The sequence below is a fragment of the Panthera tigris genome, chromosome C1 (genome assembly GCF_018350195.1).
Source record: "Panthera tigris isolate Pti1 chromosome C1, P.tigris_Pti1_mat1.1, whole genome shotgun sequence".
Taxonomy (NCBI): domain Eukaryota; kingdom Metazoa; phylum Chordata; class Mammalia; order Carnivora; family Felidae; genus Panthera; species Panthera tigris.
The window spans coordinates 204,231,043-204,254,926 of record NC_056667.1 but is presented as its reverse complement, the minus strand read 5'-3'; the positions used below and the strand labels follow the sequence as shown (position 1 = coordinate 204,254,926).

General features: G+C 49.0%; 1 protein-coding gene and 1 long non-coding RNA gene across 3 annotated transcripts in view; one reads left to right on the top strand and one right to left on the bottom strand.

Moving 5' to 3' along the window:
* Positions 1-2,747: 2,747 nt before the first annotated feature.
* The window catches only part of PAX3 (paired box 3), a 96,560-nt gene continuing 75,423 nt past the window's right edge, over positions 2,748-23,884 (top strand). Inside the window, exons 1-4 of one of the 2 annotated variants that reach the window (XM_042995434.1) lie at positions 2,748-2,838; positions 4,155-4,390; positions 5,714-5,843; positions 6,991-7,125. In XM_042995434.1, coding sequence (XP_042851368.1) covers positions 2,754-2,838; positions 4,155-4,390; positions 5,714-5,843; positions 6,991-7,125 — 586 coding nt within the window. In that variant the 5' untranslated portion in view covers positions 2,748-2,753. The remainder of the gene's footprint in view (positions 2,839-4,154; positions 4,391-5,713; positions 5,844-6,990; positions 7,126-23,884) is intronic. The other variant, XM_042995433.1, reaches the window with a different exon arrangement.
* LOC122241028 lies at positions 7,439-9,991 on the bottom strand. Its single transcript, XR_006220943.1, has 3 exons — positions 9,430-9,991; positions 8,468-8,551; positions 7,439-8,298 (listed from the first exon to the last, which is right to left on the bottom strand). It is a non-coding gene; the product is annotated as an uncharacterized LOC122241028 (long non-coding RNA).

The window sequence follows — 23,884 nt, the reverse complement described above, 5'->3', positions numbered from 1 at the left end:
CAGGGGAAGGCCGGGGAGTAGAGATCCTGGAGCTTGAGGCCCCCAACCCCCCCCCCCCCCCCGCCCACACACACCCTCGTGGCCTCCATTTGTACGTTTTTATAGCAAGTGGTGGTCGGTTTATGGATGCGCATACTGGACTGGCTTCCATGGGTACTTCCAGATCCAGTTCAACCCGCAGTACCTTCGTTCCAGGATGCCCCTGGCCCTGTCGCTCACGGTTGCTGGACGTGCAACCCGGGAGAAGGAGTCTGCAGCCCGCGCACCTTCCCTGATCTGCAAGCTTTGGGGAAGGAGAACATCCAGCCGGAGCGCGCCGGGTCAGCGCCGCGAGGGTTTGGAGACACAGCCCTCGGCTCAGATACAAATGAGACTCAGTCCCGGATGTTCCTGGGTTCCTTTCAGTGGCGAGTTGAGTCCGCATTTGCCCTCTTAAAATACACCTTGGGTACCTCCCTCTTCCAACTACCGCTGACCCTAGAAAGTGCCCTATCGGCTCCACTCAACTTTTTAAAGACGGAAAACTAAAAAAAAAAAAAAAAAAAAAAGAATTTCTAGCTCAGGGGTTGCAATCCCTGAGAAGTGGCTTAGGAAGAAACAAGGACACGGATTTTGGTGATCCCCAAAAAGGAAATGAGAACGTTTTCCCCTTGACAAATTGAATCGTTTTATGTAATATCAGGTTAAATAGGGCTTCATTTTAAGCGGTGACTCTCCTTTGTACTATGAATGCACGTCAGCCCCCCCCCCCCCTTTGGTGAGTGAGGAGATGTCCAGACTTTTTTCCGTGTTTCCAGAGGCCTGTCTCCGCAGCTCGGAAGGTCAGTCAAGCCTTTTAATGTTGAAGCCCAGCCAGCCGAAAGCTGCCTGCTTTTCCCACTTGCGAGTGGATTTTTAAAGAACCAACTCCCAGAAGGTTAAGCAGTTATAAGCTACCCACCCCCCCCCACCCCATCTTCCCTTTTGAGTTTGCCTTAATTAGGGGGTGGGGAAGTGGGGTTGGGGGCCGCCTTCACGTAAAAACTGTCAAAGGAGTTGGGGGATGGGGGACCTAGAGAGAGGGGTGGGGAACTCCGGCGCAGGAAAAATTCAAAAATCGTAAAAGGAAAAGGGGGAACATGAAGCCCAGAAGTCATTGTTTCCTTTATTTCAAAGGGAAAAACCTGCCCGATTCTCATCCTTTTGATTGATTAAGGCCCTGAATACCTCGCAGCCCCAGAGTGACAGTCCTTGAATAGACTTCAGCGAATAAAGCGCAGGCAGAGCGCGGGGCTGGCACTCGGGGTGTAAAGGAGGCGAGTTCGCTGGCACTTACCAAGTTATAAATAAAGGGCTATGCACAATGGTACCTTCTCTAAGGACAGACAGTCTTTACAACACTCCTGGCGTCATATCCTGCTGGGGACACTTCAGCTCCTAGCCAAGACTTCGCTCCTTTTATTTTTCCAGCAGTTTAGTCTGAATACCATAATAAATTCCTGAGAACAAACGCAGCAGCCGGGCAAAACTTTAACATACAGACACATCTCTGCTGCCGCATTGGGGATCTATACCTCGAGATTTAGAGCTGGGGCTTCCCAGAGTGGGTTTTTCAATCAAGAGGCAGTTTTCTTCTCCCTCCCCACCCCAGACTTCAACTAGCGAGTCCTAGGGCCTCCCCAATGGCTGCCGAAGCTCCTCACCACTCCTGCTCCCAGACCGAGAAGACAAAAGAACTTTATCAGCACACTCTGGACTCCTCCTGGGAGGAACCCCACCGGGAGGACCCCTATAACAAACCTAGGCCAAAGGGGCATTGACCAGAAGAGAGAAAGCTAAACAAGGGAGGGGGGGCGGGCAGAGGGTCCCAATGCCTTCTTATTGGAATTGCGCCCCTCCAGTGGTTGTAAAACAAACAAAAAAAAAAAACTAGAAAAAAGAGTCACAGAAAAATAGAGACATAGACAAGGAGACGGAACGGGAAGAATAGAGTCAGAGACGGAGAAAGCCACACAGAGATACACAGAGGGAGACAGAGACAAAGAGAGCAATAGAAAGTCAAGGAGAGAGGGACACACGTGAAGTGAAAAAAAGAAACAGGGACTCCTCTCCTCTGCGCAGCTGCCACCTCCCTCGGGCTGTCTCTTCCAGGTTCCACGGCTCTGCCCTTCTCTTCCGGGGAAGGGGAGCAGCGTGGGTCCCTCTCCGGGCCGGCCAAGGCCTTGGCACCGCCGGGGATGGGAAGAGAAAGTGGCCGCTGTCGCCCAATCAGCGCGTGTCTCCGCCACCCGGGACGGTCTCCCCGTCGGCCAATCGCAGCTCAGGGCTCCTGACCAAGCTTTGGGTGAAAGAACTAATAAATGCTCCCGAGCCCGGATCCCCGCACTCGGTGTCACGACGGGAGGAGATTCAGGCCGGCCGCGCTCCCACCCCCACCCCCCCCCTCCCTGGCTCGTCGCGGCGCTCGCAGCCCCCTCCCCAGCGCCCCCCGCCGCAGGGCCACTCGCTCAGACTCAAACCAAACTTCTCCGTCCTGGGCTCGCGATCCCGGACTCTGGGGCCTCCCTGCCCGCCCCTTTCCCCGGTTCCTTCCCGAGCCGCTCTCTGGACGAGGAGCGGGCAGCCCTCCTGCCCACGTCCCTCCCTCTCTTTCCAGCCTTTTTGGGGAGGGGCTCCCCACGCTCGGGGGCAGTTCCCGAGAGCCGCCAGCACCGCGCTCGCCTTTCTCTTTCGCCTTCACCTGGATATAATTTCCCAGCGAAGCTGCCCCCAGGATGACCACGCTGGCCGGAGCCGTGCCCAGGATGATGCGGCCGGGCCCGGGGCAGAACTACCCGCGCAGCGGCTTCCCTCTGGAAGGTAAGGGTGGGGGGGCGCCTCAGCGTCGCGCGGAGCCCGGGGCCCGAGCCGGGCTGCTCCAGCGTCTCCACAGGCTTCCTCGGCGTGCCCTGGGAGCCCCATTCCCTGGGTGCCCCGACCCCCCCCCCCCCGCCCCCCGAGCTAACAGTCGGGGAGAGATCTCCGCTCGATTTTCTCCCTGCAAACAGAGCGCAGCTCTTTCTGCAAACCCTCGCGAAGCTCGGCGGCCAGGCCTGCTCCGGGCCGGTCCACTTTCCTCTGCTGTTTTGCAAGTGCGGCGGCGGCGGGGAAGGGATGGACCGGCTTCTGAGCGCCAGAAAGTACCATCTCCGCATTTTGCCCACCCCAGGGCCTTTCATAATTGTCGCGGCTGCGCGGACATTTGCTAAGCTCTTGTTAGTTCCGAAAGAATTTTCTCGCCGGCCGCAGAGTGCAGTGGCAGGAGCCCGGTGGCTTCGTGCTTGGAATTTTTAGTATTAACCGATTAATTAATTAGAGTTCCATTCATCTCAAGTGGCATCTCGAAGTTTCCATAAACCCTTTTGGGGGAACTGCCTTGCAGTCATCCAGAAGGGAATCCCAAGGCAGGAAGACTTTGGATAGTTGAAGAGGTTGGGGCAGCAAGAGCGGGGGGAAGCTGATCCAGAGGCGTCCCCCCTTCAGGCTGGGTCTGGAGTAGAATGTCATACCTAGAGCATGGATGGAGGTGAAGGGGGCTGCCTGCAGACCCTGCTGTCCTCTGGGTCCCCAGGTGTAACAGGTGACTCGCTACCACCTGAGGCCTCCTTTGGGGACCCTCTTTGACCTTTGGCTGCTGCACTCTCAGCCAGAAACCCCAAGGGCTGTCAGCTCCTCTGAGTCCCTTAGAAAAGGAGTGGTTCCAATTGAACGGGGTTTCGGGGGAGTGGAGTTCAGGAGGCCAGCGTCTGGGTAACCTTCTCTCTGCCTGGAGGCTGTTTCTCGAGCAAGCTTCAAGATACTGGCCCGAGGGTCTTCCCTTCCAACCCCCACCCCTTGCCAAAGATGCCACTTTCTCCGGGCCCAAAAGGAAGACAGTTTCTCTGGGGCAAGTTAGTTTGCTGTCGTTGCTGCCCCTTCACACAAGATTATGTGCTCCCGAATTGCTTAATACTTTCAACAGATGTGATTGGAAGAGGGGCTGGGGCTGGGAGCCGGCTGTCTTGCATTTTCAGCTGTGGCTGTAACACGCGGATTGTCCCCAAGCGTCAGGAATTAGGTGGGCTCATCTTCCCGGCTGCTCTCTGTTCTCCAGAAGTGACTTTTCCTTTGCCTCTCTTTTCGCCTTCCGCTCCCAGTGTCCACTCCCCTCGGCCAGGGCCGCGTCAACCAGCTCGGTGGTGTATTTATCAACGGCAGGCCGCTACCCAACCACATCCGCCACAAGATCGTGGAGATGGCCCACCACGGAATCCGGCCCTGCGTCATCTCCCGCCAGTTGCGCGTGTCCCACGGCTGCGTCTCTAAGATCCTGTGCAGGTACCAGGAGACCGGCTCCATCCGTCCCGGTGCCATTGGTGGCAGCAAACCCAAGGTGAGTGCTGGGGCCTGGCCCCGGAGGCCTCCAGGCCTGTGGTCTCCCCGGTTAGGGAGGATCAGGATCGGGGCAGGGGGCAAGGACGCTCATCTGGGGCTTTCCAAGGAGTTATTTTTCAAGACTAGAAAGAGGTGTGGGGGGGGGAGGGGAGGAGAACAAGGTTGCTGCCTGGGCGCTGCTCCTTGATAAACGCTAAGGGAAAACTCCAGCCTTTTTGCAAAGGAGATACAGCATTTTTAAGAATGTCCCGGAACCCTAGAATACTCATCAAATTATTTTAATAGGCAAACACATAAAGCATGCAACTGTGCGTGCCCACCTGTTGCTGGTTTCCCAAGAATCTTCCCAGCTCCGACCCACCGCACCACTTTTGCCAGATCTAAAGAGCCACTTTTGGTTTTCTAAATGGTTTCTCTCCCACCTTCTGTCCCCAATCTCCTCCAGTCCAAATTGTCTTCGGGGAGTCAAAAGCTAGGGTGATTTGTTTCCTTTGTAATGGGCAGATTACTTGGCATTTAAAAAGCAGTTTGGTACTATCCTCAAATTATTTTGGTTCCTTTTAAAAAATGAAGGAGTCACACTGGCTAAGACTCAGTGGGAGGGGATTGCAGTGGGTCTGCCTTTTCTTCTGGATGTGGGGAAAATCCAATATAATTTTCTAGTTGCCACGGGGCAAAATCGAAAGGAGGATTCTGGCAAACCGAAGACTTCCAAACACCCTCCTTCCTCCCACTCCTAGCTCCCTTTCCAACCTCTCCGAGAATCTATAGAAACAACTTTTATTGAGAGAGAGAGAAAAAAAAAAGACCCAGTGTTTCAAATTATCCGTATTTGTTTACCCACTCTGATTTTTTAAAACCCATATAATCACCTTTTACATTGCATTCTGCTCTTGAGGGTAGCTAAAATCTTGTGCTTATTTTTGGAGAGGTGCGAGTTGTAGCTGTAACTTGATTTTTCTGCTTCTCCTTCAGACATTCCCCTTTTTAGTTTCGTTTTCATGTTTCTGTGTAAGGAGTTGACTTTATTTTCAGGGATCAGAAAGTAAACCCCTCTCCCCCAAGATGTTGTAAGTCTTCTTAATTTATCCTAAGTGCCCAAGCTTACCTAGGGAGGAACAGGGTCGACAGGGGTGAGGTGATCTCATTTCTACCCCTTCCTAAAAGTAAATTGCTCCAGAGAATGGGGTCCTTTTGCTAACAAGGGGGACCTTCCCAGGGGATTCAGGAAGGAGCATCCCACCGGGCCTGGAGGCGATGGGGCCACCACATTTGGCCCAGAGTCCTGGGTACCAACGCCTGCCTGCCTGTTCTCTTAAAGCAGGTGACAACGCCTGACGTGGAGAAGAAAATTGAGGAATACAAAAGAGAGAACCCGGGCATGTTCAGCTGGGAAATTCGAGACAAATTACTCAAGGACGCTGTCTGTGATCGAAACACTGTGCCCTCAGGTACGAGGCCCATTAACATCTTCCCCAGGCGCCGTCAGTCGCTATTCCCCGGGCGGGTCATCCAAGCCACAATCACCCCAGAGATCGATCCGGGCGATCGGGAGGCAGCCCCTCCCAGGGCCCTGAAATATTCACGAGCCAGACGCGCTCTGGGTGTTTTACCCAGGGAGGGCTGAGCTGCTGGTCCTGGGGTTGAGAGACCGCCAACGGCTCCCCAAAGAGGATTTCTGTCGAGGACGAAAGCAGGAAACGCGAGGCGGAGGCCAACTGTTTATTAATATTGATGTTCCCTTTTAAAGAGAAACAAATGTTTTGGTAACCCCAACCGAAGGGAGATGGGGCCGCGCCAGCCCAGGCTCTGCCTAGTGCGCAAAGGAGGGGAGGCTTCGGCAACGGCCCGGCTTTTTCCCGAGAGTCCCAGGGACCATCCGGCGCCCCCGGCAGCCGGGGGGAAGGCGGAGAGAGGGGCGAACGCAGGGCGAGCGCGCGGGAGCGCGGGAGAGTTTGTTTTTAATTAAAAGGAAACTCCCTCCCCCCCACCACCACCCCTGCGAGAACGAGATATTTCAGAGTATGGATTTGTTTACCAGACTGGAATCTGGAAAAAATAAATGGGGGAGAGTGCATTTTCTTTTGATTTTTTACAATAGGAAACGATTCTGCAGTTGAAATTTAAACCCTTTATAGCCTCAAAAAAACGTTGAATTGCAGGGGACGGGTCCGCTGTGGTTCTTCCTCCCTTAACGCGAACCGAGGGGGTCCAATACCCAGGTGGTGGTAGGGGTGGTGGGCTGGCCGGAGAGTTCTCTTGGATTGGAGATCCAGAGCCCCGTCTATAGAGTCAAAAAGGGGAATGCTTTCTGCCAAGAGGGACACAGACGGCGGCTCCCGGCCCTAACTTGGGAGGTGAGGGCTTCCCAGGCTTCGGGCTCCCAGTAGCTCCGCGTAGATAGGTGCAGACTGTGTGGTGGGGGGATTGGAGTGGGCGGGTGAATGGGGTGGTAGAACGACGGAGACACAGGCGAGGACACAGGCGAGTTGTGCAAGGCAGCCTCTCTACGGCTCGGGTCGGGGGTTCGGGGCTCCTACGGCCCGGCCTGGCACGGCTCAGTCGTCCGCGCTCCCTCCCTCCCCCCCGCGCCTCCAGTGAGTTCCATCAGCCGCATCCTGAGGAGTAAATTCGGGAAAGGCGAAGAGGAGGAGGCTGACCTGGAGAGGAAGGAGGCAGAGGAGAGCGAGAAGAAGGCGAAACACAGCATCGACGGCATCCTGAGCGAGCGAGGTAAGCGGCGGCGCGCTCGGGCGGCGCACGGAGGCCCGCGCCTCGGCCACGTCCGCGCTCTGACGTCGGCGCCCAGAGCGCCGGCCGCTCCCGCTGGTGTCAAGGTCTCTCCCTTGGTACCCACTGCACCCGCGTACGGAGCATTCACATGAAAGACCAGAGACGTACTTGAAATTAAAACAAAAATCTCTGGTCTTTTTTTTTTTTTTTTTTTTTCCTACTTTGTAAGCCTTTCTTCTGTACCAGTCTCAGCCCCTTGGAGTCTGGAACCGCGAGCTGCGGTTTGGTGAAGGGCTTCCCACTTGCCCTCAGGTATACAGGACCAGGCGTGGGGGGTTGAGGGGCTGGGGACAGTCTGTGAGTCCCCGGAAGCTGAAGGAACTTTTGCGCCCTCAGGAAAGGCCCAGATTTCCAGAGTTTCCCATTATCAGAGGAAGGGCGGGGAGAGAAGGATTCAAAACTCTTTGGCGCAGCGGGGGGCCCCCAAATTCCGAGCCTTATACATACATACATGTAAGTTGGCTGTTTTGTGCTTTAAATTGTTTTTCAAATGCGATAGGGTTGGATTTCTGTGTGTGTCTAGGAAGTAAAACCAGCCTAAGATGTGGGCTCTTGGGCCCGCCGTTTTGGCACCCTGTCTCCACGGGAAGGCACAGGCCACCTGCTCCCTGTTGGCTGTGACCTGGCATCATCAAGAGAAAGTCTCTCCTTTGGAGCCATAAGTGCGGCTTCCTTCTCGTCTACCTGCAGCACTTGGTCTGGAGAGTCTAAAGGTGTCCCGCCCCCGCCCAAGGAAAGGCAGCCCCCCAGGGGAGGTAGAAGTTGAACCAGAAAGGGGTCCCTGCAGCAGTTTTCCCGTGAGCAGTTTTGGCCTTGGGGATGGTTGCACCTCTTCAAAGGCATGGACGGTGGGGAGGCACCTGGAGTCCCAGCCATGCCTAGAGTTCCTGCTTCTGGGCCTGGACTTTGGTGGGTAGAAATGAGTTTTGACTTTCCTTAGAAGGGCAGGCGGCTCTCCAGATGGGCTTGAACACCCACTGTGACTTCCAGAGTCAGGACTGTGGCTTCCAGAGTCAGGACTGCGGGTAGAAAGCTGGTTACTGCTTTTGCCTTCATTGCCCAACCTGGCGGATGGCAGCAGCTTTGCGAACCGATGCCAGCTCTGTACACAACCTTGAAGGGACACTCAGATTTAGATGTTACAAACCCAAACAGCAGATTTCAGGGATACACAGAAGCCTAGATGCTCCGGTACACACGGACAACCAAGAAAAGACACCCCCAACCACGGCAGGGAGATACACATGCTGTTGTTTCCCTCCCTTTAAAGCAGGGGACTCACAAGGTCTTAGTCTAAGCCTCTCCTCTGGGAGGGGTGATTTGCTGCTGTAGTCTCTGAGGAGACACCCCAGCTTTTATTCCAGACCTAGATGGAGCAGAGAGGTACTGGTGAGGGAGGAAGGAGAGGAACCAGCTAATCCCAAACCCAATGGGCCCCTGCGGGCACAGGGGCAAGAAGCCCAGAGCTATCAGAGAGGCTCAGGAAGGGGGGGGGGGCACGGCTTTGCTACTTGTTGCTGGAGGCACCGGCGGCCGAGCGGCCGCTCCCTCACAGCACAGGCAACCGAGGCCCAGGAGACAAAACGCCCCAAATGAGCTGGTCAAACATTTGTACAACTTTTCCAGCTTTTACAAAGAAGGCCTTCTCTACACAATCTACACTTGGAGATGAACTTGGGAGACAAAGCCTGGAGAGTCCATTGAAACTCACACTTTAGCTCGGCCCAGACAAAGCTCCAGCTCGCAGCAGCTTGATGTGAACAAAGGAAGGCAACCTTTTTATAATTCAAGGAGAAAAGAAGAGAAAACAGCCCCACAAAGGGCTGAGAATAGACATTATGGGCTTGCAATGAGGGATGAATTATTCAATGAGCTCCAATAGCTGCTGCGCCAGGAAGTTTTATGGACTCTCCAGCGTGGAAAAAGTGGCTATTTCACCTACAAAATGTTTCTAGTCTTTTGGGCCGTCTAGCTGGGCCGGCTGCCATTCAAGGGCAATTGCTACCATTTTTAAAATCAGAGTATTCTCCCCAGCGGGGGCTGTGCCGTTGAAAACACACACACTCCGCGGAGGCTGAAGCCTAATTTAATTTGGGGTTGTCAGAGAGGATACAGCGACCGTTTCTTTAGCGGCTCTAGCTCCCTTTCCAGATAAGCCCTGGAGGGCATATGGGGCCCAGAGAAAGGACAAGTGTAGGAGTGAAGTATAGTTTAAAGGGAAATCTAGGAACCTAAAAAAATTACCTCTGTTCTGTGGGCACCAAAAGTTATCGACTGCCCCCGCTTGTAAAACGGGATGAATGTTGATAAAGGGGTCTGAGTTCTCTGGGGGAGGGGGAGGAGGCTGGCCTAGAAAGGACCTCTGGGTGCTCTGAGCAGGGGACGCGCTCTCTCTGGAGGTTCCAGCTTCCTTGCGGGGTCGGGAAGGGGGGCGACGGAAGCTGAGACTGGCTTGCCAGGAGACGTCTTTCCGCTTGTCAGACTCGAGGGCACAGGAAGAGAGGCACCCCGAAAGAGGTCAGAACTGCCTTCGCTTTTCTCCAGCGTTTGGCCTTTCTTCTAGGTGACCCCCTTTACCTTCTCAACTTTCCCTCGTCCCTTGCCCAATCCAAGGGCAGCGCGGCGTGCTGACTCGGCGCGCTCAGGCCCTTGCGCCCTGGAGCGCGCTAGACGCTGTGCAGCCCTCCTCCGTCCGTCCTTCCAGCTCCTTTGCCCGGGTGAAAGGAGAGAGCTGGGAGGCCAGGGGACAGCAAACCGCCCCCCATCCCCACCCCCACCCCGCTTGGTCCCGGCCCTCCGGCCAGCACCGTGATCGGAACAGGCGCAGTCGCAGGAGCCAAGCCCCGGTCGCAGCATCGGGGGCTGTGGGCACAGCCTCCGCCGCGGCCACTCAATGGGCGCCTCTGTTCCTCCCCCAGCGCGGCGGAGCGGGCCCGCGGGCGCCGTCACAATGGGTCGGCCCCCACTCCTGCGCCCTGCGCCAAAGCGCCGCGCCGCGCCGCCCCCTCCCTTGCGCTCCGGCCGGCTCGAAGCTTAGCTCGCCGGGCTGCAGCCGACTCAATTGCCTCCTTTATGTCCTTCTCACTTTCATCTAGACACAGCCCGCCTCCCCCCCTTCTTCTCCTTTTTTTCCCCCCTCTCTTGCCTGAGGCTCACATTAGTGAAATTTCTGCAGCCTCCCCCCATTTTTTTCTTATTTTAAAGAAAGCCCTTAACACAAAAGCAGTGACTAATCAATAGAAAGTGCTCCTTCATCATCTCCTCCTCCTCCTCCTCCTCCTCCTCCTCCCCCTCCCCCCTCCCTCCCTCCCTCCCCCCTCCTCCTCCTCCAGCAGGGTGACGCTTTTCCTGTTTGTGAGTTTTGGGAAACATTTTTGCTTTGTGCCGTAATGGAATTAGAGGACAGATGAGGACTGTAAATGGACACGCGACGGCAAGACTCTCGCTTAAATATTTAGATGCAACATTACAATTACCGACTTGTTGCAGAGGCTTTGATGTGGCAGTTCGGGAGTGCGGGGGGGAGAGAGGCCAGATTGCCCAATTGATGTTTTGATTGAGGCTGGAGATACACTTTCCTAGGACTTTCCTTTCCCGCTTTAAAAATCACTAGTGAGCGTGGGAGGTTTGCAACAGTTTCAAAGATTGAGCTCAGAGACCGCAAGCATAGGTCGGTTGGGGCTTATACTCCATTCATATCTCTCCCTTCCTATTTGACATTTATGAAAAGCAGGTCTGTGTGTTTTTTTTGTTTTTTTTTTTTTGTTTGTTTGTTTGAGAAAGTAAAAGTGACCAAAGTTTTGCTCCTGTTTTGTTTGAAACCTTGCGAGCTTTTCTGAAATAACTAGGACGCTGTCAGTTTTTCCGCGGGGCAGAAGATAAAGCAAGTAAAAACGCACAGAAGTTGTAAAGGCCCTTGAAATATTTCGTTTCCAATGGAATCATGAAAAGAACACTTTATCATTGACGGGGGCGCTACTGAAGTCGAGAGGAACGAAGGCCATTTCTTCCCCCCGACTTAGCAAGGGAAGGACGTTTTGGCGCGAGGCAAAGCGGGGGAGGGGGGGAGGAACTTTCCCACAGACTGAAATCCCGAGGTAGAAGATCTTAGGTTTGTGGCATCGGAACCTTTATTAAAGTGGACAGGCCACTCTCCAAGTCCGTTTGTCAGAATCCTAAATTTGACCCCAATGTCGCCTTCTAGTCTTTTGAGTGAAGTTTATGTTTTCTGAAGTCCTTAAAATACGCAACAAGGAAATAGCACCCATGTAAAAGTGTATTGGAAATATCAGCACTTGAATTAAATTAAAACACCAGGCTGGGTCCTTTTCAGGGACGTAATGGTAGCGATTTTCCTGTTGGAATGATGAGAGAGAGAGGGAGAGAGAGAGAGAGGGAGAGAGAGAGAGAGAGAAAGAGAGAGAGAGAGGGAGAGGGAGGGGGAGAGAAAGAAAGAAAGAAAACAAAAGAGGAAAGAAAAAAGAAAACCACCAGAGTTCAGATCTTGCAGGTTTTTCTTTTTTGCTTGTTTGTTTGTTTGGCTGCTGTATGCTTACTTTCTGGCCTTACTGAAAACATGCAGATTTTCTAATTAATGCTTGAAATCGTATGTTTATTTTGGGGCTTGATTTGATTGTTGATAGCACCGGAACGGGGACTAGGGGCTTCAAGTGCGTAATAATTACTGAAGGGTCATTTAAGAGTCCCCAGGGCTTCGCAATAAAACCCACCGGGGCGGTGAGGCGGAACCAGCAAGTGCCCCGAGGTTCAGGAGAGTGGGATATGTGGAAATCAATCAGGTGAATAGGAGCGTTGCCACTGAACTCAATTTCCATGAATAAATATGTTTTCAAGACAAAAAAAAAAAAAAAAAAACCCTCCTAACCATAAGGTTAAATGTTTAAGCTGCACATAAGTAAATAGCCAATGAAAGTTAAAAGTCGCAACATCAGCCCTAAACAAAGAGTGAGACCAAGTTTGTTCAGGACTGAGGACAGAGAAGGTTCAGTTCGGTGGGGTTCTAGACAGGTAACTTATTTATGTGGGTAAATAAAGATTAAAGAACCATTAAGAATGTACATATATAACTAACAAGACACTAACAGGCAATTAAGCAGTCAGTTTAATGCCTTATCTCACTGGCTGCTCTGGGGTTGTTTTACAACTAGGAATTAAAATCTGAAAAGGAAGTTTTCAGCAGCTCTGGCCAAATATTGATTAAGTAGCTGTTTGTTGATAGCATTGTTACGCATTAAAAGGCCGGGATCGCGGCCCCTCAGTGGCCATCTTCTATTGTGAGGCATTCTTAACCACAGAGATCAAAGCGGGATCATTTCAACTTATCTGTCTTGGAAAATCCTCCTTTTCCTCTGAAATCTCTAAGGAGGATTGGCCAAATTCTCTTTAAGAAATAGGAACCCAAACCAGTTACACGTCGTAGGTTTGTAGAGAAGAGACGCATGGGGTGTTTTTAATTATCCTATGGTGATTTCTTGTTTAGAGCTTAGGCTAAGATGGTGAATTTATCATCAAGTAGATTCTCATTTTTGGAGGGTGGCCGGAGGCATGGCACCTACCATTCTCTCATCCCTAAATTTCTAAACGTGGAACTTGCTTTCGCCGCAGTTGCCCTCGAAGCTGGAAGGATGGAAAGGAAAGATGTCAGATTTTTATGTAAAACTAGGTGGGGACTAGGTAAATACACAGGAAACTGGGAGTTACACTAAGTATGTTTCTCTACATGTGCTTCTATATTTTTTGTTTACATGAGTCTCATGCATATTTTTAACCCTCTATAATGTAGGAGTCGATATGTATTTGTGTATAGTTTGTGCATCGTTAGAGTTTATAAGTTGCTCACTATGAATTATGCTGGCAGTAAACTATATCCAGTTGCACAAAGACTTATTTGTCCAATGGATTACACTTTCTAGAGTCATCAGAATTTGAGATAATAGCACAACCTCCCAATTCTTATTCAGCCCTTCTGTTTAATGCTAGGAAAAAAATTTCCCTGAATGATTTTATGACTTTTTAGCTGTTGATGTTTAGATGAACTATTAGACTTTTCTTTTAAGTTTAAGAATTCAATATATCTAGATAAATTTTTCTTTTATTATGAGAGTTAAAATTCCTGCAAGACCTTTTTTAGAAATACCATCTCTGTGCTTAATTTGCAAATTCCAACAAATCACTCTGAGGTTGTGAAATTTATGCCAGATTCAGGCTTTGGCTATTCAAATATGCATCGTGGATCTGTCTTTCTGAATCTTCTTCTCTGATTGTGTTCATTGAAGTCCTAAATAATTGTGCATAGGGCTTTATTTTATTTTGTTTTTATTCTTTCTTATTCACTCTTGAACAAGATGAGTCTTGACGTACAGAATTACTAGTGGATATTTTCTATTCTATTATCATCTCCCAATTAATTAATAACCTACCTGTGCTCAAATGTTCTTTGATATAGTCCCAATCATTCAGTGTAGAGCAACTGTCTGAAAAAGATTAAGCTGGAAGTGTGAGTCAGCTCAGATCTGTTATGGTTACCCTGTCCTGGGTCCAGATGCAGCATTAGGGCGTTCTTTGTTGCATACGTCATATGTACATGTATATGAAATATACATATGGAGCTTAAGTGACTGTTCCCCCTTGGGTATCAGGCTATGTATTCCTATACTGTGAAGGCGGGGGGCAGCAGAATCGAGCTCCAAACTGGGTCTGATCTCAGTACCAAGGCAGAATTCCTGATATGAGAATTGGCTTATGTCAATAATATCTCAATCAAGTTGGGGGGGGGGAATACGATTTGATATTATTGTAAAAAAAAAAAAAAAAGGATGGGTTGCCTTTCACCGAGGAACTATGATCAGAGAAAGTGGAAGGGAATTTCAGAAGTTGTCTTTCTCTTGGAAGATGCACAGCAAATCAGGAACAGAGGACCATCTTCTGCTCTATTGGGAAAGATTTTCTTGCCCTGTACCTGCCAGTCTCTGGTGGAGAGGGTCACAGTGCACCTTTCAGCTCTGCCTTGTGGTGTCGGGCCAAACACTGAGCCTCAAAAGCATGGAACTTTTGCTGGAATCAAGACCTCTGTCTTCTAAGAAATCTTTCTCTCAAATTATCTGTATTAGGATTATGCTCCCCAAACATATAATTTCCAGTTTGTTACTGGAACACGCACAGTTATCAAAATGCCCATTAACATTAGAAAACATATGTTCAGGGGAGAGGAGTTAGAAACGTCATCATTGTCAGAAGCAGATATGAAAACCATGCAAAGCAGTTGCTGAGGACACTTGAGGAAAGGTTTTATGAATTCGTACCTTCAATGTTGGTTTTCCTTCCTTCCTGATAAAAACTAAGACTAACAGACTTCTGCGATGGAAGTGACCACTTCTCTTTAAGGTAGAAGAAAGTGCCTCATAATAAAGGGTGATGCGAAATTTAGAATTTGATTCAATGCACATTTCTCCTAAGAAGGGCAATCTTGAGAAAGAGTTTTATCCCGCACATTGCATGTAGCAAAGTTTGTAGCATTTTGATTTTTGTTGCAGGATTTTAAGTAAACAACAACAAAGAAACTCTTCTCGTTGGGGTGAAGCAACTTGATCAAAGTAGTCTGAGTTTTTATGTCCTCCTTACTGCAGTGATTGAGGAATCAATCTCCCTCAGTAAAACAAATTAGAAGACATGACAGGCAACAAGAAGCTAGCTGTATATTTGTCTCCTTCACCTATATTTTTGGATTTTGTGACTATATGCACTTTTCTTTGGCCAGATTCAATGCATCTACAACAGTATATTAACATAAAATCTCAGTTCTAGGGGGGTAATCAATGGATTCCATTTAAAAATAGCTGTTCAAAACACTTTGTGACGAGGATAGGAGAGACTCTTCTTGGCTGAGGGAGAGGAAATACCACTGATTTTCAGCATTAACAAATGTCCAGGGTCATATTGGGAATTCAAATAGTATAGTTTTACGGAGGCTTAAATGTAAATTTTCAGAATTTTTATAATCGGCTGGTAGGCATATTTCTGGAAACTGCCGCAGAATTAAATGTCCTTGCCTTTATGTCGTTAGATGGAAATAATAAGTAAGTTAGGGTAGAATAGTTAAGAAAAGAAAGTTAATTGCTGTGCAATTAAACCAGTGGGATTGGTTTGGTTTTTAATGTACTTTTATAGTAAATATTTACATGGTCACGCACAAATTTGCATTTTTAAAAAAAAATTTTTTTTTAACGTTTATTTATTTTTGAGACAGAGAGAGACAGAGCATGAACGGGGGAGGGGCAGAAGAGAGGGAGACACAGAATTGGAAACAGGCTCCAGGCTCTGAACCATCTGCCCAGAGCCTGACGCGGGGCTCGAACTCACGGACCGCGAGATCGTGACCTGAGCCGAAGTCGGACGCTTAACCGACTGAGCCACCCAGGCCCCCCACAAATTTGCATTTTTAATAGAAAGCTTGCATTTGTAGGCTAGTGATTTTATACGTACACCGCAATGCTAATAGTACAGTCAATATATACCCTTCTTATCTCTGTTTTTTGGCAAACCCTAATATAGACATGACTTATCCAGTCGACAGGCACTTGGGCATTGTATGGGGATATTAATATCTTCCTTATTTTCTTTATAGGGCTTATGTTTTTTAAAAAACATTTTTTAAATGTTTATTTTTGAGAGAGAGAGAGAGAGAGAGAGCGAGCACAAGCAAGGGAGGGGAAGAGAGAGAGAGAGAGGGAGACACAGAATCTGAAGCAGGCTCCAGGCTCTGAGCTGTTACCGCAGAGCCTGAGGCAAGGCTCAAACCCACAAACTGTGAGATCATGACCTGAGCCAAAGTCAGATGCTTAACCAACTGAGTCACCCAGGCACCCCCAAAAGCATTTTATTTTTAAATAACTGTAGACTTATGGAGTCTGTCTTCAAACATATTAAAGTTTGGCCAGTTTTCAAATATATTACCATGATTAAGAAAATCTTGGCGTGTGTGTGTGTGTGTGTGTGTGTGTGTGTGTGTGTCTCAGTTACCATGGTTGAGCTTAACCTGAACTAAAGAAAATTAATTGGTCCAATTCATTTTGTTATAAGAAAAGCAACAGGTTTCTTCTTTTTGAATTCCTACTTGGCCAGTTTCCTGATTGAGTGTTTCTTGTATGTTCTGACTTAATCACACCCAAAGTCCTCTTTCCTGCCTTTGCTTGCATTGTAAGAGCCTAGTACCCAAGGTAAAAGGGGCCTTGCCTCCCTTATTTCACTCTAAAATTGAGACCAACCACACTTCAGGTGTGATCCCCTTGAACTTCGGCTTTGAAGTCTATAAGATGGGGCACATCATACTACTTTCCCAGGGTGATATGAGAAGAAAATGAGAAAATGCAAGTTATGTGCAAATTACACGTATGATAGGAACACTCAAAATCTTGGGGAGAAAACCTTCTGAACGTGCAGAAAATGACCAGCCTGCTGGCAGATGGGCTCTGCCCAAAGGCAGATAAAAGCTTAATTCAGGGCTTAGGAGCAACAATGAAGAACACACACACACACACACACACACACACACACACAGAGTCCACTTTCACTGAGTCAAAAAGATTGAGTTTGTAAGCAACTATTTAATGTAACAGATTTTATTGTCTTAATAGATAAGAAAAATAACAAAATTCTAAAGCCATTCACTGAGATGTCAAAAGATATTTCTAAATTATGTTTTTCTCCTAGTTCTACAAAGATTACTTTTCTCTCTTAGATTCACTTGGCTCTTTAAGAGCCCTCCATATCAAACTTTTCTTCGATTTTTTTTTTTTGCACAAGTTCTTTTCTCTCCAGAGATTGACAAACAAGTTGTTGTTTGAAAATCGGTCTCATACATGCATTCTTACTTGTGAAATTCTGTTGCAATGCTGCATTTTCCGGAATTGGTCTGGCATCATCTCTCATTCTGTCTGTCCCCTCTTCAGCCCCCTCCGTGTTCTTAAATACCTCCTTAGCTCCGCACGTGAGATTTTGTGCATTCTTCTTTCTTTGTGCATGATTCTTCTTAACCCCTCTCCTATCAAATTCGAGTTCAGAAATATTAAAGAAACTTTCCAAAATAGCATTCGTGAAGTTGGAGGATACATTTCGGTGACCTTTCTATTCGATTTCCCTCCATCCAGTTCCCCGAGCTCGGGAACTTGTGTGTTGTGTTTTCCGGGGTGCCGTTTGGAGAGTTGAAAACAAAGTAGCCTGGCTTGTGAGGCTTGGGGGGAGGGGGCTGGAGAGCTCCTGGCCCGCGTTTCCCCTGCTGGAGCGCCTTGCTGGTGCAGCCACTGCAGAAAAGGAAGGTTGTTTTCTTATCCCCGCATGCACTGGTCTGACCTGTCTCTGAAATAGGTCAGGCTGGGGCACAGCCAGTTTATGCAGCTGTTGGGGCTTAGGCGTCCCGGCAGGCGGCCCCCAGTGAACTGATAAAAATTCGCTGGCGAGCCATTGGGCCTTCCTTCTGGACTGTGCTGCACCCCTGCGCCCTCCCCCCCCGCAAGGCTTTTAGATGCAAGAGGACTCCTGGATTATGGGGGCCAACTCTCAGCCTCAAAAGGGAAGCGTTCTTTTATTCCGGGGATTGTACTCTTGTTGATGCAAACGTTCAAAAGAAATATATACTTTGTCAGATTTCAGTTTTAAATCGTCCCATTTACTTTGACTGAGTAAAGCATTCACTCTGCGCCTAATTCCAAAGATACAGAAGGATTTACAGGAGCAGGTGTTAATAGGTTTTCTTCCCATCTATGTCCCTCAGTATCTTGGTCACCCCTCTAGTCTACACATAAATAATTACATTGCTCTCTCTCTTTAAAAAATATTCTCCCTCCTTTTGCACAAATGGTAGCTCACTATAGAAACTATTCTGTGCCTTGCTTTTTTTTTTTCTTTCCATTTGAGACTATATCTCAGCAATTACTCCACATCAGGGTCTGATGGTCTCCACAGCCTTTTGTATAGCTGTATAATATTCCATTGCGATGGCAAAAGGTGATTTATTTAGCATTAGATAGTGTCCAATCTAACGTGTGTGAGTTTATTTATAAAATAATTCCTCCATGGTAGGGACAAAGAGAAAGTGTTTGCAACTTTGGTGGCTTTGGTGGAATTTTAGTACTGTGTCGAGAACAAATCATGGGATACTTAGCATGGAGCAGGAGCATGCTGGCCACGTGCACGAGAGAAATGAAACCGTTTTCTCTACCGCTGTGTGTTTATAGGAGCCGAGATTTTTGAAATTTCTGCTTAGGAAGTTGGTCTTCCAATAGCGACTACACTCTGGAAATTTCCTCTACTCTCTTTTTGTTCCAAATGGAGAAATCTCTAAATCCCAGGAAAGCTTTTTTCTTTGACTTTTTGGTTCCTCTTTTTTAAAAAAAATTTTTTTTAACATTTATTTACTTTTGAGACAGAGACAGAGCATGAACGGGGGAGGGTGAGAGAGAGAGAGGGAGACACTGAATCTGAAACAGGCTCCCGGCTCTGAGCTGTCAGCACAGAGCCTGACACGGGACTCGAACTCACGGACCGTGAGATCGTGGCCTGAGCCGAAATCAGATGCTTAACTGACTGAGCCACCCAGGCGCCCCTCCTCTTTTTTTCTTATCTACTGTTCGCTTCACTCCCCACCCCCATCATTTATTAACATATTTATGTTAAGCCTTCTTAGTTATTTTTCCTTCTGGGCTGGAAAAACTATGGCTAATTTTATAACAATTTAGTGGCAACTTATCCTGATGGTTTAGTTACGAAAGAGAAGTTGTCTTTCAGGGTCACCAAATTCGGTTTGAACTAGTAAGAGAGCAGGTCATGAATAGTAAAACACGTCTTGTATTTCTGATTCTTGAGACGGGCTGGCCCGGTGCTCTCGGGGGTTTCTCGAGTTTGGGAAAGGCTGATTTTTAATTTTGCAAACTCTTAAGGGGCATGTATCCATTCCCTCCTATGCACAAAGGACTTTTTATGTTTTTGCACATACCTCGCCTCCCTCAAATCATTTCAGCCTATTTTCCCTTCAATCTGATGCCCAGGAATTCAGTTGTTGATGCTGTTAAGTACCTGGCTTACCTAAGCTGGAAGTCCGAGTCTGTGAAATGAGCCAGAGAGAGCTGTGTTCCAACCCTATGAGAAAAACAACCCGCTGCAAACCCTCTTGGGAAAACTGAAGATGTGAACGCCAATAAATGTTATGAAGTGAATGTTTCGAGTCATTCCTTTTTAGGAATGGGCCTTGCAGAAATGGGAGAATAAGCTAGGAGCTAGGATTTGCTTTTGAGAATCAAAATCTTGATTTGGTTAAAAAAATAAAAATTACCGAGAAACAGAACCCGTCTTCTTTCTTGACCGTTCTTGCCGCCCGTCCCCGGAGCACGGTTGTGCCAGGCAGTGGCAGGAAGGTGAGTTCTTCTGCTAGAACTTTTGTGTGTGCTTCGACAGAACGCAGCTAGGTGGATCCTCTCGGTCCTCTCCCTGCTTCCTCTCTGACTTGCTTATGGAAATCTAAAGGAGTCAGTTTGAACATGCAAACAGGCCTGGTGTCCAGAGCATCTGTGAAGAGCTGAGAAGCATCAGAAGCAGCTTTTTTTCCCCTGCCCTCTCCCAGCTCGGTGCGTAATTTGGATTGAATCAGGCCCATAATTTGTGACCTCTGATTACTCCCGGCAAAAGTAGGCAACTCTCCACATAGGATGGGTGGTGGGGGTGGGGGTGGGGGTGGCTAGGGAGGGGTTAAGTTTGAAGAAACGTTGATTTGTTTGTCAGACTGCTGTGACGTTCCCAACAGAAATTTAGACCCTGGGAAAGATGCGGTTTTCAGAGCTGTGTCGGCAGAGTAACCGAACTTGAGATACTTGACGCGTCTTTACACGGTTCTCATCCGCACAGGTACCGGGAGAACATTCTCCAGCGGGCTGGCTCAGGGTCAGCGAGCAGGGATTTTGGTGGGAGAGCAGCTCCCTCTTCTGATTTGTACGTTTGCCGTGTTTTTTTTTTTTTTTTTTCCAATAAAAAGGGACCCATGAATTCGTTAGGGGAAATACTTCAACTTTCCATTTCGTGATTCCCAAGTCAATGGGACCTCAGGGTCCGGAATCATTGGTTCAATTTGAAAAATGTTGGAACTTCTAACATCTTCTCAGACCATTTCTAAAAGGGGCTGGGGGTCCATTTCAGGAAGTCCAGCAAATAAATGGGGTCTCCTCACGGTGCCTCCGGCAGACTAGCAACATGCCAGAGAGGAATATGATTTGGGAAGCCATCCAGTGTGGAAACTTTCCAGGCGGTGGGCTTGCTTGGCTTTTGTGCAGACAGGGCACATCCGGGGTTTGTGTGCGCACGGCACACGTTTGTCAGAGGGCGGCAGAAAGGCAACTTCTATGGTTTCTTCCTGGAAGCCAATGTCTGCTTGTGGTCGCTGGCCCTGCCAAGCTCTGAATACTTGCTGAATTTTTGTCTGAAAAAAAGATGGCAAACGGAAGACTGGGATCTCAGCATCAGGTCAGACACTACAAAGAGCCAGGCTGAAGAGTCCAGGGCTTAGGGGGGATGCTGGGTATTGGCCCCCCCACCACACACACACTGGGGGTTGGGTTCCAAGATGGAGGCCAGGCTGGAAAGTCAACTGGCCTATTTGGGATTTAGCTTCTGGGCTCTTCTCGGGGAACTTTCTGGGCCCTGAATCCTCAGTGTCTTTTTCTTCCCTGTGGAAAATTGTCAGCTGGTGTGTCTCAGGCCATTCCTGAGCCGAAAGCCAGTTGGTGGCTGGGAAGGCCGCCTCACCTTGTGTCCCTCAGAGGCTCATGTGGTGGTCAGTAGAGGGTGGGGACATACAACTCTTGTGCAGGTGGGAGCAAGTCCTCATTACCTGGTGCACCTGTGTCATGGGGTCTGTCCTTTTTTAGGGAAATTGAAACTAAGTTCCTGAACGGGCTTTTCTTTCTTTTCTTTTCATGTTTATTTATTTTTGACAGAGACAGAGCATGAGCGGGGGAGGGGCAGAGAGAGAGGGAGACACAGAATCTGAACCAGGCTCCAGGCTCCGAGCTGGCAGCACAGAGCCCGATGCGGGGCTCGAACCCACGAACCATGAGATCATGACCTGAGCCGAAGTCGGACGCTCAACCGACTGAGCCACCCAGGCACCCCTAATGGGCTTTTATTTCTAATGGGGTATTAGCATATACCTTGGGCAGATAAGGAGAGGAACAATTTCCCTATTACAAAATACAAATGACACAGAGCACCAAATTTGGTCTGTATTTGGTTTGCTGTCTAACTTTATCATTTTATTGAATTACTATAATTTAATGTTACTAGTTTAACAATTTTCCCCCGGAAATGAATCCTTTTTATTTTTTCCTTTAGTTGAAGACCCAAATTAAATTCATTAGGAAGGACAATGACAATCTTTCACGTTGCAATTCCTGGTACTTGGAAAATCCTTTTGGAAAAGCTTCAGGAAAAATAGAACTGTCACTCAAACTGTAGTGTATAGGAAACGATATTACCGGAACAAGTTTGGGCCTTCTACAGGGATGTTTGAAAATCTCCCTACCCCAGTGCTCTGCCTTTCAAATCTTTTGAAAATGTTTCCCCCCATTTTCCTTTCACAAAGGGCTCTCTGGGCTGACCTGGGGTAAAAAGAGGGAGGTCGGTCTTGGATGTCGTCTCCTCTCCTTCCCTGTGTCCCCCACCCCTTGTCCTATTTCCACCAACTCTTCCTCGTTCACGTCGAGACTCAACCCATTACCTCTTCCTGGGATGTTGGCAGTTTCCAGAAGGACCCTGGGAGCTCATAACCTACCGTGGAAGAAAGAATCTCTAGTGGTAGAATTCTAGGTGTCCATGTAGGAAGGACATTTTTGTGGGGGGTGGGGGCAAGGGATGGGTTTCTGGTGCCCCTCAATCACACCCCTGTGGATCCTCTCTTCACTGTGAGTGGTGAGACTCGTTCTGAAATGAGGGAGCTTCTTGCTGGTGAGTATGGCCTGCCCGGGTGTGGTACACCACTGAGCTATCCAGGAGGAGGCAGGTCCAGGTAGGGCCGAGAGCATTCTCCATCGCAGGTAGATTTTCCACACTTCCTGGGTGCCAGGGAAGGGCCTTGGCTTGTGTCCTTTGGACTTCCTGAAGAACAGAAAGGGTCTGTTCTGGCCTAGAGCCACAGGCGTGGAGGGCACTGAGGGGCCTATCTTGCCTCAGAGCTCAAAACCCTCCTAAGGAACAGACATCCGATCTGAGCTCTTACGCTTTTAGTGCCACCTGGACAGATGGCAGAGGTCAGAAGAAGTGAGGCTCCCTCCTCTAGAGGACTGGGGCCCAAGGGGCAGCCATGATGGATCCACTGGCTGGGAAAGCTTCTGGCAAGTGCACTGAAGCACTTCTAGGAATCTTCTGGATGGCCAGAGACTCCTAGACTCTCAGTACTGGAGTCCTGGAGAGCCTCAGCAACACGACGCTTTGGAGAATGTATGCCACGAGCGCCCCAGGGGAACAGCTGGGATTTATTGCATCCATGATATATGGGGTTCAGAAATAGCCTGTCATGTTGGTGGACTATTAACTGACGACCCTGGATTCCTGCTGAGCCCCCAAAGTGGGGGCTTGATCACTCAGACTTGATCGACCTTTTATAAGTGTTAGGTAATGACAGCAGGCACAAGCATGTAGAAACAGTCTACATCTCCCCCAGGCCTCCTCAGGTGGAGGATAAAAGACGAGTCCTTGTCAGAGAGGTGAGCGTATCGTACAGTGAATGAACCTTGAGTTCCGGGGCTCCTCACCTGCGTGGGCCCTTCCAGGCTCTGGAAGGGTACCTACAGCGTCTTCATGCCATTAGGTTTTTGGCAAATGGTGCCAAATTAAGGTCTGTTCGTATTTACTGCTCAGAAGGGGCTCCCTCAACTATAAAAGCTTCAGGTCCCTCAAAGCTGTGTTTATCCTTGTCCTTGCTTAGTTTCGGGTAGGAAAGGTAGAAGTGAGCAGAGATGGTCCCTGAGCATGGAGACGGCCTGGTACACCTGTGTGAGAGCAAAATAGTAGTAGTAATAATAATAATAATAATAATAATACTCAATTTCCCTCCACTGTGTCTTAGGCCTTAGAGTTGGCCAGGATGCTTCCTCATTTCTCATGCCTTATCCTGTTTACTTAGGGGACCAAAGTCTGAGCTACTGAGAGTTTACCCATGTGGCCCTGATATCGGACAGCATCTTAGGTCCTTGCAGGGAGCCCCTTAGAGGGATCCTGGACAGATTCCTTACCAGAAGATGAGGAACATCCACTCCCTGGACACAGGGAGGTGGGCAAGAGCCCTAATTTTGGGTGGGAGGGGGGAGGCTTTGATTTCCTCAGGTGTAGAAGTTGGATTGGGCAGTTTTTAGATGTTTCTTGTAGGTCTCCAATACCATTGCTATGACCAGGTCGCTTTCCCTCTCTGGGCCTCATTCTCCTTTCCTCCGAGAACAGAGGCATTGGCAAGGTGAAGGGTATGGTCTGCCCCAGCTCTGGCAGGACGTGGTGTCTCCGGCCACGTGTCATGTCTGTTCTCAGCAGACTCAGCCGGGAGCCCCAGGCAGCTGTTTGAAGAAACAGTGGGGCCTCTGGGCAGCCGGAGAATCAGGGCAAGGATGTCTTAGAAGGAACTCCTATCTGTCTCGTCTGTGGAAAG